The sequence below is a fragment of the Bombus affinis genome, chromosome 9, assembly GCF_024516045.1.
Source record: "Bombus affinis isolate iyBomAffi1 chromosome 9, iyBomAffi1.2, whole genome shotgun sequence".
NCBI classification, from domain to species: domain Eukaryota; kingdom Metazoa; phylum Arthropoda; class Insecta; order Hymenoptera; family Apidae; genus Bombus; species Bombus affinis.
The window spans coordinates 8,704,430-8,719,516 of NC_066352.1; the positions used below are offsets into that span (position 1 = coordinate 8,704,430).

Sequence of the window (15,087 nt, forward strand, 5' to 3'; positions counted from 1 at the left end):
TTTCATGAATCCTAGTCAGGTTTCTAGTTTCCGCGTCGGTTTTTCTTCTTAATACTCCTTTTGGTGTCCGTTTTAAACATTGTGTAAACGCACATCAAAAGAAGTATTTATTTGATGATAAATAAATTTTAGATTTTTTTGCGTAAAAGGAGAGTGGATGGGACGCGGATAGGGTGGATCTCCATTCGCAGCACCTCCTCGTGGTGAGACCTGGGCAATCGTATTGTTTGATATATAATTACTAATTGCATTGTTATATGTGATACAATTACGAATTATATAACAAATAATACGAGCTAATGGCTGCCATCGCGATTTTAGTTTTGTTTTTTTACGTGGTTTTAGTAAAGTAAAAAATTGCCTAAAAAATTTCATTAATTTTATCAACATTAATAAAATTAGCACATTCTATGTGTAACAAGTCTTTTAAAACTATTACTTATTCTACATTTATAATGTAATAAAATTCAGTAACAAAATTGATAGTATTTATTCTCTAGTTAGTCTAGTTCATCAAAATATTTCTATGGAACAATATTCCACTGACGTTGTACATCTGGTTCAGCAATCTGTAACATAAAATATATAAATATAGATTATTGTTTTTCCCGTATAAATTAAACAACTATAAGTACAAAATTCTCAATGAGTTTATATCAAATATTTTTATAAAAATATGCAATTCACCTTTGAAGTAAGTTCATCAACACATGCTAGTCGAATACGGGCAGCAGTTGCAGGTGCGTCTAATTGGAAGTAATTTTTGAGACCATATTCCTGACGAGCAGATTTAATAGCTTCTCTTATTGCGAAGAACACAGAAGATGCTAAAAAGAGTGGTGGTTCTCCTACAGCCTAAAATAACAGTAATTGTTTAGAAATTTATAAAGATTAGGAACGAACAAATAATAAGAAACGAATGACACTATGAACATAAACTCTCAGAAACACAGCTTGATTCTCAATACTTGCTTTGAAATTGAAACTACATTACTTTAACAAGAAACTACAAGTTATTAACTACAAGTATACAAGTATAAATGTGGATATAAGCGTGTGCAACCATTATCGCGATTACGTGAAATAATGGAGCGCTGTTGTTGACCACAGCAGAAATTGCCAATCACGGTAGGCGACTGAAGATGAATAACAGAATAGAAAAAGAGACAAAACGAACTAAATCTAGTAAACGGGGCATTGCCAACAATTTGGGAAATTCGAAAAATGACCAATACCTTATTGTTCTTAACAGTAACAATAATAATAAAAAATGAGAAATGATAAATATAAATCAAATTCTTGGTTTCTCTTAAGAATATATTACCTTGGATGAGTAAACAGCACGAGGATTTGAGGCACCTTTCAATAAGGATACATTAAATATTTCAGGAATATCTGTAAAACCAGGTAACTTATATGCACCTGGACCTCTAGTAGCAAGGGCTCCAGTTCTAAGAAATACCATTTCTTCTAGCGTAAGAAGACCATATCCTTGAGCAAAAGCTCCTTCAATTTGTCCTATGTCGATTGCAGGATTTATGCTTTCTCCTAAATCCATTACAATATCAGTTTGCAATACCTATATACGAATATCAATATTTAGATATTAGTAATTTATAGTTATATTGAAGTATATTTTAACATGTACAATTTCCTTTTAATATCTATAAGTAGCTTGAAATATATTTACTTGATGGTCTCCAGTCAGGCAATCAATTTCTACTTCAGAACACGCAACACCATATGTAAAATAATTAAATGGATTTCCTGTGTTAGTTTCGAATGAGTATCCTATATCAGGAGTTTTATAAAAACCAGTAGCGGAAAGGCTAATTCTTTCAAAATAAGCTGTTTTTATCCACTCTTCCCACGTTCCATTTGGATTCTTATCTATTACTGGTTTTAGTCGTTTCATTATTTCGTTACAAGCATACTGAAATTTTTGTACAACTTTTAAAATCATTGTTTAATTGCAAGTATACTATATTACTCGTATTGCAAAGATCGAAATTTAAGTGAGGGAAAACAATAAAAAGCAAGTATGTATATAGATTACAAGTAATGAGTAATAGATTATTATAATATTAAAGTTTTAAATAAGAGTAAAAGAATAGAAGAAATAAGAAAAAAACGTTGGAAGTAAATTGAAAGAAAACAAATCATTTTTACGTACCATAATAGCCATACCATTCAAATCTGAAGCAGCACTAGCTGCTGTAGCAGATGTATTTGGTACTTTATCGGTAGCAGTTTCCATTATATGTATTTTATCTGGTTTTAATTTCAGTGATCTGCTTGCTACCTAAATATTAAATAGAAAATGGAAGAGCTGTAATATGTAGTGTGTTGAAAACAAATATCATATAATATATTATGATACACATTACTTGTAATAATGTCAGTGATAATATGAATAACAAAATGAATAAAATTTTTAAACATGAAATAATAATTTAAGTGAAATCAAAATAGAAAAATAAATAGAATTTACTTGTATCATTTTTGTATGTAAACCTTGTCCCATTTCAACACCACCATGACTAATTAATACAGAACCATCTGTATAAACATGTACAAGTGCCCCTGCTTGATTTAAAAACAGTGCAGTGAAAGAAATACCAAATTTGGTTGGAACTATTGCCAATCCCTTTTTCTTGTACCTATTTTCTCTATTGAAATAGTATTCATTAGAGTCAATACTTTGTATCATTGAAACTTCAGAGTACAATCATGATTGTACAATAAATAAAACTATAGCATCTTTTAAGAAAGTTATAGAATACAAAAAAGAAAAGAACAATAGAAATAAATTAAATGAGAAATAAATAAAATAGTATAAAATAAAAATGGAACATAGAAAAAGTATTTTACTAAAACAGTACTTAGAAATACATACCTGTTATACTTTTGAACTTGTACAAGCCGTTCATTGTAATTTGAAGATAAAAGACACTCTTCCCAGCAACGTTGCAATGTACAATTAATAAGCTTTTGATTATAATGAGTGGTATCTCCTTCTTTATATAAATTTAACTCTGCAACCTGTTAAAATTACTTATTTAGTGATTCAAAATTGTATGCTTTTATATATAGTATTAAATTGTGATCATACCTCAGCAGGATCTTTAGTTAAATATTCTGCAATATGTCTGATCATTGTTTCGGCTAAAAACATTCCTTGTGGACCTCCAAAACCACGGAACGCTGTATTTGACGGTATATTAGTTTTACACATAAAACCATACACATCAGCTGCTGGTATTTTATACGAATTTTCAAAATGGAACATAGCACGTTCTACAATCTAACAAATATATATTTATATATATGAATACAATCTAACATTTTATAAATAAAATATTTTTGAGATATTAATATACATATTAACATACTGACGAAGAAAGATCGCGGGAGTAACCTGCGTTGTTGTAAATATAAACTTGTGCTCCTTTAATCGCACCATTATCGTCAAATCCAACTTTATATTTTAACAAAAACGGATGTCTTCCTCCAGTTATCATAATATCTTCGTCTCTATCAAACATACAGCGTACTGGTTTTCTTAATCTGTAAAGGTAAATTATCATAATGCAAATCCTTTTGTTAATCCAATTTAAAGATAACTTCGTTTTGCCACATTTTGTGTTTTATTACTTTATTGAGTGCAAATATAATTACTTGTATGCAGCAAAAACAACTGGTAAAGCAAGTATCGCAGGGCGAGACTCTTTTCCTCCAAAACCACCACCTAATCTTTTCGCTTTAACCACAACCTTATTAGCTTGAATATTTAAAACATCTGAAATGTATTTCTGAATCTCTGAAGGATGTTGTGTTGAACAATATACTTCTAATTCGTCTTCTTCCTTGGGAATTGCCAAAGTTGCGTTTGTCTCGAGGTAAAAATGCTCCTGCCCTCCTATTCGAACTTCTCCTTCGAGAATATGTTTCGATTCGGCGAAAGCCTTTTCTATATCTCCCTTTTTTATACGTTTTGGTGTTTGCTCGAAAAAGGAACGATGTTTAATAGCGTCCTACAATTATTTAAGAATACTTCTTTAAAACATCAAAACTTATTCTTTAAGATAAAAAATTAATTCAAAATTTAAAGTTAGATATTCTGGCTATGTACTTTTATTATACCTCTATGGAAATGATCACTGGTTGTAAATCTTCATACTCGACTTCAACCATTCTGGCAGCCTTCTGTGCAATAGCTTGATTAACAGCTATGACTGCTCCAATTACTTGACCGTGACTTGTCACCTTAAGAAACATGTTCACTTTTTACTTATTCTGAGATTAATTGTAATTCAATTATACTAAATCATATGTTAGGCAAAATTCTTTCTATATAAATATATTTTCTGTGAATAAAAGATTCACTTTTTTTTCTAAACACTCCAAAAATTCTTACTTTGTCTGAAATAAACACTTGTTCATCCCGAACTATAGGACCATAAAATCGTTGCTTTTCGGGTAAATCTTTCCCACTATAAAAGGCAACCACTCCTTCTAACGACAATGCTTTAGTTGCATCGATTTTCAAAATTTTTGCATGTGCTCTGGTAGATAAAACTACAGCTAAATAAAGCTCGTCAGAGAATTTTGGCATATCATCGCAATATATCGCTTCTCCTGTTGCCTGTTTAAATGCACTGGCATGAACAACTGTTCTTCCAACGAAATCATTTACCTCCTGATCCTTTGGAACCTATCACAAAATACACAAAATATTAATATACAAAATTATATACTTTCAAGAAAAATTGTATAAAACAGTGTGTCAAACTAGACTAAGTAACAGGTACCACTTGATAATATTGTGAACTCCTTGGTTCTTTAGTGTGGAATCCTTCTGCAGCACTTTCAATTTCTTTCGGCAAACATACTTGGAGCTTTTTGGCTATGTGTAAAAATCCTTTAAAGAATAGGCTGTAAAAATCAAAAGTGTTATATACAAATAACGTCTCTTTCAAGGACTTGAAGAAAAAATTATTGAAGTATAAATATATATATGTATACCTTAAAGTTAAAGATTTACGATACTTGACCATTCCACCTGGAACACTATCTGGTAAAACTAGTTCATTTAATAATGAATCGTAAACAGTTTCTAGAAGATCTGTGTTCCATTTTCTAAAACAATTCTACATTAATATTTTCTTTATGAGAGATATAGTTAAAAAATAAATATTGCCTAATTTTATAAAATACCTTCCAACCATAATGTCACAAGTTTTTCTAGCTAAAACTGTTGTTGGAGCCATTCCACCAAAAGCCAGATGTGCTTGACTAACAATGACACTTTCTGGTTCAAAGGATACATTTAATGCCATATTAACGATAGCAATGTCATCATCTCGCCTTCTTGCTTGTTTATAGGCAACAAAATATTGATTCTACGAAATAGGAAAATATAGTACTGTAAACTATTTATTAATAAATGATATAATATTGTTTTGTTATCTTCAAAATTTTATGTACTTTTCCGGAAAACGGTATTTGAATTGAAAGTAAAATCTCTTCTGGTGAAATAACATTTTGTCTATAACCCTTAAAAAAAGTATGATCCATTGGAATAAGCCTGACTCCATTCTTCATACTCGAAACATTCAGTTTTATTCCAGCTGCCATAAAAATTGGATTTAGATCTGATATGGGACTTCCTGTCATTATATTTCCACCAACAGCCTATAGAAAAATAAAACAGTAGAAAAATAGATTAATAAATAGACTAATAGAATGTATATATAAAAATTATAATAGACCAGATTACTTACAGCAACATTTCTGATTTGTTTCCCAGCAAACCAATGAAGCATATTAATTATTTCAGTAAAAATTCTTGTTTGGTATTCTGTAGTAATAATAAAACATAATCTATAATATATCCACAAAGTTATTACTCTAAATATCTTACAATACAAAATTTAAAATATGATATAGGAGTATCTACCAGGTTTTATGGCAATTTGATTTCGTAAGGCTTTCTCCATCTCAACAAGTGTGACACTAGCACCTACATTCAATAATTTTGGATATTCTTCTATAACACTCATTTCTTTAATTAAAGTAGGCTGTATAAGAACCGGATAAGATAAGTATTTGAATTTAACTTCAACCCCTGAAAGTATGTACAATTAGTTTAGTATCCTTACTCAGCTTATTTTTCCAACTATATTAAAAAGATATACAAATTTAAATAATCTCCTAAATAAGTAAGTAAATCTTCTAAATTTTACCTATCTCTGTGTTTCCTACAACAATTTTTGCATTTGGATATTGATTTTTTAATCGCAATAACTCAGTAAGAGTTTTTGGTCTGTACCATGTGACATCTTTTCCTTTTATTATTAAGTATTCTTCATCTAGGTGTTTAGAAATCTAGAAAAAGTTTATTTAATTTATTAAAACGAAAACGAGATATTAGTCATACATCGGGTGTTCAAACCGATTAATTTAAAAGATATTAATATCGAATAAATAATTTACGTGTAATTTGGGTGGAAATATAATTTCTTGAGAAGGATCATACGGACAGAATTCTTTCGTATCAAAAATTTCTGTAGGTTCTGCTATTGGTATCTTTTTACAACAATTTTCTCCCATAGGACATTCTCCATTTGTTAAAGACTTTTCATTACTTTTTGACATTAATTGCATTGTTTCCCATTCTTCTGTAAAGGTTCTATAAGCCTCTATGATAGGGCGGTACCCAGTACATCTGCATAAATTTCCTACAAACACACTGTCAATTAAAAATGATAAAATAATAATGATATAAATAATAAAGCAAAAGATTTTAAATAAATCAGTAAAATACATATAATAATTTTATGTACAGAAATATGAAATACAGGGACAGTATTTTCTATTATTAAAATATATATAAAATCACAAAAATTAAAATTAAAATATGAAATAAATTTCAGAATTTTCTTTAAAATTATTATTAATCCTTTGCACTTGGAGCTATTTGGGACGTTACCTACCAACTCGGCGCTACTTTGTCGCGAAAATGTGAACTTAGAAATCGTCATATTATATAGTATAGCTTTGGCACCAAGTAATGTATTGTAATGATATTTGATTTATATGAATTTTTAAGCATCGAGGAACATATCTTTTGCAAAAAAATAAAAAATTTATTGGAACTTCTAATTGTAAATTACGAAATCATAAAACTAATATTTATATTATTACTATTTATATTTATTATATAATATTTATATTTATATATTGCTATGTTAGAAAGCTGATATTAAATGATCATCAACGTGAAACGATTATATAAAATGAAAAAGACATAGTCCATCCACAAAATTTTCCAGGCGCTATCTTTCTTCTTCAGAATATTGTTCACTTCTGTAAGTACCATTTAAATAAAAGAACATGTTGTCCGTAACAATTATTTTTCATGTTCATTAATTTCTTCTTTCGAAAGTATATAAATTCAATTACTATTATATAAAACTTGACTCGGTTTATTTTACCTAGTTCTTGCCAATTTTATTTTTGCTTCTACGAAATTTTTTTTCAACTTCAGTCACGAATTCTTCGTCTTCGATCGTTCAACGCACTGCAGATAATAAATTTAACAGCTCTGCAAAATAACAGCACAATATTAAGGAAAAATTAAATGATAAATTAATTTCGTAAAAAGACAAGTGACAATATAGAAGACTGTATAAAAGTTAATCAATAGGAAGTATTTTCTCTGGAAAAGGAAAAAAAGAAACAACATGTCATTGATGATATACACACGAATTGAACAAAAAAGTTAAGCATTAAAATATTCGAAAAAGATTTAATATCAGCAGCTTTCTAACTATTACCAAATAGAACAATTAAATCAAAGGATAAGTCACAGATCTTGTCTGTTAATTATCCATTCTTAAAATCATTCTTAAGTTTTCTCAAATATTCAGATTTTATACATATAATTAAAAAACACATAACAGAATATCAAGAAAGCAAGAGAAAAGAAAAGAAAAGAAAAAGAAGTGTAGCTTTGAATGATGATATAAATAATATAACTAATTTTTAATTAACTGTCCAACAACATACGAGATGTATTAATAAAATTTCAAGAATAACTTTAATAAATTAGCAAAAATGTAAACGAGTAGTATCTCTCTATTGGTTTGATTTGTCTCGCTATAACTTCTGTTTATTCTCTCGAATAAAAAGAGTTATAAATAGAACATATATTCGATTAATTGAGGCACACTCGTGACATGAATTAAGGACAAAATAAATCGGTGGCAAGTTTGTCGATGGTATTTACTTGAGTCAAACAAAGTTCAATTTTAACTTTGTCTTCGATACCAAATTTCAAGACTGAGGATTATTAGTTACAAATTGCTTGCAATATTTTAATGTTATGAGATTTAAATTATCTATAACTTGCCAATAACATTATAAGCCAAAGGGTTGAGATAGATATCGAAATATGAATACCAATGATATTATAAAATGCGTGTATACAATTTCGAAGGGACTATTTTAAAGACAATATTCCTATATACATTCTACTTCATTTATCTTATTTTCGAAACTTGAAATTACTACATTTCGTATGCAGCAACATTGCATAAATGATCATAATTTTACCTTGAAAGGCAATTTCAAGATCCTTCATGGTTGGTTTAGGAGTATTTCGTAGCAATGCGTACATAGACATTACAATCCCAGGTGTGCAAAAACCGCATTGTGACCCGTGTGCTTTTGCTATGCGCTCTTGAACCGGATGAAGTTTCGTTTTAACACTTCCAATACCTTCGACAGTGGTAACCGCTAGACCATGCATAGCACAAACTGGAGTCAAGCACGCGTTTACTGCTAAATGTCTGTTTGTTAAATATTAAGCAGTCAAGGAAATCCCTCGATTTTATTTATGTATATATCATTATATATAACTTTTAAATTTTGAAGAAGTTTGATTTGAATATTTATTCATGATTCCAGAGTACTTTGGCACGTTGATTTTTGTATTAAGAAATACTTAAGTCTCGAATGGATATAAAAATATGATTTTGCAATTGGAAATTTAACAGCAGCAGTATGCGCATCATTACTTTCAACGATCTGTCATCATCCAGTTACTTATTATTTGCTATTCTATTCTGGAAAATAGGTCATCGCATAAGTAAGCGTCTTATATTACTTTACTGAATAAATCATGTATTATGTTGTGTGTATTATGCTTCGCTGATGTGTTTATAGAAGTTTCGCCTTTTGTTTCTTAAGAGTTTAAGAGTATCTTCTCGACTGTCTCATTGCAGCAGTATCCTCTGGAAAATTAAGGCAATTAGATCAGCGTTCTTCTACTTTAAGTTATAAAATGAGCATGACCATTGCGGCATTGTATACTATACGAATTTTAAAAGAAGCAATACATCAAAAGTACTATAGTACAATGAACATGTCCTATATATGAGGAAATGTCAAAGATACTTCACTGATACTTTTCACTGGTAAAAATAATTACAAATAAAATTTGTTACAATTAACAATTAACATTTGTTAATAATTACAAATAAAACTGGCAAATAAAATTAACACTGAATGAGTTTCTTAATACAAAAACTGAAGAACTTGTTGAAAATGCAATCAAAGTTAGTTAGTTGAAAAATGGAAAAAGATCATAGAAAGCCACTGTCAGTACATCGATGATTAAAGATAAATGTGAATATTAATTTTGTTTTTTAGCTTTAGTTAATAGTTTTTTAGTGTTAGAGTCAAAAAGCGATATTATTTATGAGATGATTTGATATATGTATATTTTGAAGAAAATGATTTTAAAGATATTGTAAAGGATACGTAATAATTTCTGTTGCACGGTCTAATTTTGATATCATTACAGTGCACGCTCCACAACCACCTTCTGCACAGCCCAGTTTCGTGCCGGTTAAGTGTACTAAATTATTTGAGTTAAGAATCCTCTTTTAAAAGTATTTTTATTTGTGTCTCAACATTTCCAATACTTTTATAATTGTTTTTCATCTTCCTACTTCTACCCCTCGCCGTATTTTTTTATAATTAGCATTCGACATCATCGTTCGACTATTTTTACTATCTTTCAGCAACATTTTTGTCAATTTTTAATATCTTATATTTATTTTAAAATTTCATAGTGTCAAACATTTTTATTCAAGAAATATTTAATCTTGTATTCGATAAATTACAAATTTCTATCAACTATTCTGCGTTTAAAGCAACGTTAAAAACAATATAATATTGTCAAAAGAAGAAAATAAATTTCTGACTTTATTAAAATTTATTACCCGATATATTTCATATACAAACTAATTTATTTCAAGTTTATTTCCAATGAATTCTAATTCCAATTTCTGCATTATTCCGGAAATATTTTCTTCCAATATTTGTACACGCGTAATGCACGACAAGATTATACGTACGTATTTCATATCGAGATACGCGCATCGCGATACACGTCATATAGATATCAGATACAGAAAGGATACATTTATTTCTCAAATACCACAGCAAAGTCCATTGTGGATCGACATTGTCATCTACCACCTATAATATCAATATTTATAATGTAAAATGAAAAATCGCGCGCACGCGCGTAGAAATTATATTTTTTTAAAACTTATTTTTTCTACAAAATTCGTCGAATGTTGCTGTGATTAAAAAAAAGTACAATAAAAGATGTCACGATCAAAAATATTACACAGCTTTAAATGTTATACATAAAGTAATCAAGAGATAGTGGTCTGTATAAATATATTTTTTTATATATTTATATATCTTTTTCACAATACATATTTTATTACATATTACATATTTATTTTAAAGATTGAATACAAAGAAATAGAATTTAATTTTCAGCTATACAAAAAAGTTATATATATATAATTAATTAATTATATTATAAATAATTAATAGCATCACGTAAAAATTATACTCATCAAATTCAATATATATATATGTATATATGTATATATACCATATACATATACATATATATTAGTTGAAGGAAAATATATATTCTTAAAATAAGATATATCGTATAAGAATATACCATATAAGAATGTATCATATAAGAATGCATCATAAATATAATTGTCATATTTTTCTCACATGCATACTTATTAAGATGCTATATATAAAATATATATATATACCTCTTTGCCATTCACATAAAACACCAAAGTATGTGAAACTCTATCATGTTCTATATTATTTGATGTGACAAGTGCAGATTGAGCAATGGTTTTCTCATCCTGAACCATTTTTGCTTATTATAAATCTCAATGAGATGAGATAAACCTGTGAAAGAAATTCTCAAAATTATTTATTCACTAGTATAATATAGCAATATTATTATATACCTCTATAACTATACTTGATGATAAAAAAAATCAAGTATTCTTGTTTTCTTGTTTTTCCAGAATATGAAAATCTACATAAATTTCTATATATGTTCAATACAATCTGATTCCATCTTATTATTACTGGATCATATGTATTATTGTTGTTGAAAGATGACAAAATAATATACTTTGATCATTTCATTATCAGAAAGAGATATAAAAATGTCTTTTATAAGAAATTTATCTTTTGACAATATATATCTTGTACTTTTTGGTAACATTTGTTATCAAAAAGTAAATTTCTCTTTGCACAAAAAATTGTCAAATATTGATTTCCAAACTTTTCTTATCAAATACATTTATTTCAAATACATACATCTACAATAATATTTATACTATTATTTTCAACGCATAATACTTTTGCAATACATATTGCTTAAGGAAATTATGATAAGATTGACCTACATGCCTCCCATGGACCTCCAATAAAAAATAATAAAAAGAAAAACACAAGTAAAACTTGAAGTTTATGATAGAGGAATTCATGTAAAATGAGACATTTATAAAAGAATTTATATCATCTTAAATCAATCTATATCCACTTATTATAGCATATTTATACAATTAGTAATAACAAAATAATAATGATATCTAGATATAATAGAAAAAACTTAAATTACAATATCAAATTGTTTCCTTAAACTCTTCAAATGAAAACATTCTAAACGTAATATTAAGATAAATTTTATATTTAATTCTTTGTTGTTTGAACAATAATATTATCACCTGTTGCATTCGCGTTATAAAAAAGAAACTGACATTTGTAGCATTTAAATTTTTCATACATTATTAGGTTTATGAGAAAATTGCAAAATCGTCAAATTGTACTTACTATTGTATATAGTTTAACATATCAAAAGTTCGCAGCACAATATATACAGCAAATATGCATTCAAAGGAAGGCACTATTATTAAATTATTTTAGAAAGTAATATTGCTGAGATACTATAGCTAAATTATTTTATAAAATAGAAATAAATTAAAAATGATTATATATGTATATGTATGTAATGATTATAAATATAGAAAACTTACCTTTCTTTTAAATTAAAACTTTAGCTTGTTAAGGAACTCGTACAGAACTGCTCAAACAACAGTGAACGACTGGCCAGTAGGTTATCATCGAGTAAGATACGTCTTGCGTGTGTATGTGTTGCGTTTTATTACAAAGTCACAATACACGAATGAAGCAATTTGTCCCTACCACATCTTATCCCTCAGCAAACCGCTTCTCGCTTAGGATTGGCATTATTGTGTATACATTCCTTTACATTCCTTTGCAATTACAAATTGAACTATAGCTAATCAAGTATGAGAAAAATGCTTCTTAAATTGATTAAACTTTTTGCTTTATTCTATACTAATATAATATAGTACAGGATTAAGCACAATAAAATGTTTGTATTATGATGTTGATGAAAAGTTTATGCAAATATTTATATAAAAGTTTATATAAGTATTTTATATAAGCGAAATAGGAGATTCTTTGATGATTATTTGAATCATTGTTCGATTTGAAAAAAAGATTACACAATTTTTTCAAGAATTTCAGAAGAATTCTGATCTTTGTGGAGATATACAATTTATATAGTATAACACGATAATTCTAGAAGATTAGTAATATGATAACAATATTACCACAATATTACAATGGTATTAATTATACATGTATTGTATATGTATTACTAAAGGTGTGTTAATCAACTGATAACATTTTCATCTGATACATTAACTTTTATTTTTACTTTGCTTATACGCATATATCTAATTATATTTTATTTATATGCAGCAAACAAATAAATGAATTTTATTTAACCGAAAGTAATAAATGATAACAACGCTTACCAATGCTGAGTCATTCTATAGAAATTTTTAAACACATTTGAAAAATAATTTTATTTTTATTGATAATGTCATTTTTATTATAAGTAGTATTATTCCACAATTAAACATATAATTTTAATATGTCTTTTCCAGAAATATATTCTTACTGTATTCAAATACATTAATTACTTAGCTTCATAACAAGTAGCGCTAGTATCGCAGGTATTCATTATCAACAGAATTGCGCATCTACCGTCTGTTAGATTGTGGAATCAGCTGAACTCCAGATTACATGAAAATTGCATTTCATAAGCTTCTGAAACTCTTAACAATATTTTATGTTTATTTTGTTTAGTGAAAAATGTCCTTTCTCAAAAAAAATCATAGTGTACTGGTGGTCCTAGATAGCGAAATTTCCAATAATGGTATCATAGACTTTATCAGTGAAATTAAAAAACATCTTAGCAATGCCGAACAGTTGACAACTATATCAACGAAAGAGCTGCAAAAATGTAAGTAATTAAGTACTGTCGTATGTATAAAGTAGATTCATAAACATATGTATTCATATATTCTAAACCATTAAAAAATAATAGATTTTCAGTATGTGCTTTTTAGTCAATTTTGTATATAAAAAGTGTTTCATCATTATGCACTAAATTTAATGTTTTCCTTCTCAGGTATTAATTCTTCTTCCTATGATGCAATTATCTCCATTTTTAAACGATCATGTCCGAATCTTAAAATGCTTTTAGAAGAATCTTTGCGAATGTTGAAACCCGGAGCAACATTGATTATTTATGAGTCACTCCAAGAAAAAGAAAATGCGCATTCTCTTTACGATGAAAGGGTGTCCAACTTAAAATTAATTGGTTTTAAAGTAAAAGTACAAGAAAGTTTAGATACAAAACAATTAAAAGATCTTCTACTTAATATATATAATAGTACAGATAATATTTGTGAAGTAGTAGCAGAAAAACGTTCATTTGAAGTAAGTGATACTCTTCTGTTTTTCATAAATCAATGTAGTTTTGATTAGACATACTCTTTATTTTCACCTGTATTATATTTATATAGATCGGTTCTAGTGTAATACTTAATTTTGGTGAAAAAAAATCTTCTAATGTATGGAAACTAGATAGCGCTGTTGATGAAGAATTAATTGATGAAGATGATCTTTTAGATGAAAGTGACATTGTCAAACCTATAACTAATTTGAGAGGTAAGTTGAACACTTTATTCATATACAAATTTTAATCAAATACTTCTATTTATATACAAATTTTAGTTGAATACTTCTATTCATATACAAATTTTAGTATGTAGCACAACAGGTAAACGAAAAGCATGCAAAGATTGTTCTTGTGGATTAGCTGAAGAATTAAGTGGGAAAACTGCACCTGAAGGAACTGCAAAGTCTTCATGTGGAAATGTAAGTAATTTGTTATACATTTCTATATGAGTCCTTTAAAGAAATTTGACTAAGTAGTAATATACATGTACTTTTCAGTGCTATCTTGGTGATGCATTTCGATGTGCTAGTTGTCCGTATCTTGGTATGCCTGCATTTAAACCTGGTGAAAAAGTAGTTTTACTTGAAAGTCAGTTAAAAGCAGACTAGTGAAATATTTGTGAGTTACATACATATTCTATTCTTATGTTAATTTTTTGCATGTAATTATCATAATAATAATTCTTAATATCGTTAATCCTTGTTTTCCACTGTAACATTTCTATTCAAAATACAGGACTTTTTTTTCTTACTTATCTTTTCTACAACTGGAAAAATAGTGTAGTATACATATAGAAATTTAAAAGGATGTAGCATAAAAGTTATGCAATAAAGATATAAAACATA

At 28.0% G+C, this 15,087-nt stretch overlaps 2 protein-coding genes across 6 annotated transcripts; one reads left to right on the top strand and one right to left on the bottom strand.

Annotated features, from left to right (window-relative positions):
* Positions 1-365: 365 nt before the first annotated feature.
* On the bottom strand, positions 366-12,607 carry LOC126920443 (xanthine dehydrogenase). 5 transcript variants are annotated; one of them, XM_050730804.1, is made up of 25 exons: positions 12,441-12,607; positions 11,157-11,301; positions 10,491-10,548; positions 9,826-9,922; positions 8,617-8,852; positions 6,496-6,740; positions 6,246-6,387; positions 5,960-6,127; positions 5,784-5,860; positions 5,488-5,694; positions 5,218-5,402; positions 5,026-5,139; positions 4,812-4,935; positions 4,418-4,714; positions 4,144-4,266; positions 3,679-4,034; positions 3,393-3,567; positions 3,113-3,304; positions 2,897-3,042; positions 2,492-2,669; positions 2,174-2,302; positions 1,691-1,933; positions 1,325-1,579; positions 688-855; positions 366-569 (listed from the first exon to the last, which is right to left on the bottom strand). In XM_050730804.1, the coding sequence occupies exons 2-25, from the start codon at positions 11,262-11,264 to the stop codon at positions 525-527; spliced, it is 4,068 nt and encodes a 1,355-aa protein (XP_050586761.1). In that variant the 5' UTR covers positions 11,265-11,301; positions 12,441-12,607; the 3' UTR covers positions 366-524. The 5 variants fall into 5 exon arrangements, with proteins under 5 accessions (XP_050586761.1, XP_050586762.1, XP_050586763.1 ...); XM_050730805.1 differs by lacking the exon at positions 12,441-12,607 and adding an exon at positions 11,364-11,518; XM_050730806.1 differs by lacking the exons at positions 9,826-9,922; positions 10,491-10,548; positions 11,157-11,301; positions 12,441-12,607 and adding an exon at positions 8,976-9,473.
* An 850-nt stretch (positions 12,608-13,457) lies between these two features.
* LOC126920446 (anamorsin homolog) lies at positions 13,458-15,087 on the top strand. Its single transcript, XM_050730812.1, has 5 exons — positions 13,458-13,741; positions 13,910-14,220; positions 14,307-14,451; positions 14,549-14,661; positions 14,740-15,087. Exons 1-5 carry the CDS (start codon positions 13,591-13,593, stop codon positions 14,848-14,850), a joined length of 831 nt encoding a protein of 276 aa, XP_050586769.1. The 5' UTR covers positions 13,458-13,590; the 3' UTR covers positions 14,851-15,087.

Excerpts from the sequence above, each read along its gene's own strand:
- LOC126920443 (XM_050730804.1), bottom strand. The coding sequence starts at position 11,264 with ATGGTTCAGGATGAGAAAACCATTGCTCAATCTGCACTTGTCACATCA. Across the intron at positions 4,715-4,811 it reads GTTCACAATATTATCAAGTG|GTTCCAAAGGATCAGGAGGT; the intron begins GTACCTGTTACT and ends ATTTTGTGATAG. Across the intron at positions 2,670-2,896 it reads CAAGTTCAAAAGTATAACAG|AGAAAATAGGTACAAGAAAA; the intron begins GTATGTATTTCT and ends CTATTTCAATAG.
- LOC126920446 (XM_050730812.1), top strand. The coding sequence starts at position 13,591 with ATGTCCTTTCTCAAAAAAAATCATAGTGTACTGGTGGTCCTAGATAGC. Across the intron at positions 14,221-14,306 it reads CAGAAAAACGTTCATTTGAA|ATCGGTTCTAGTGTAATACT; the intron begins GTAAGTGATACT and ends ATATTTATATAG. Across the intron at positions 14,452-14,548 it reads ACCTATAACTAATTTGAGAG|TATGTAGCACAACAGGTAAA; the intron begins GTAAGTTGAACA and ends TACAAATTTTAG.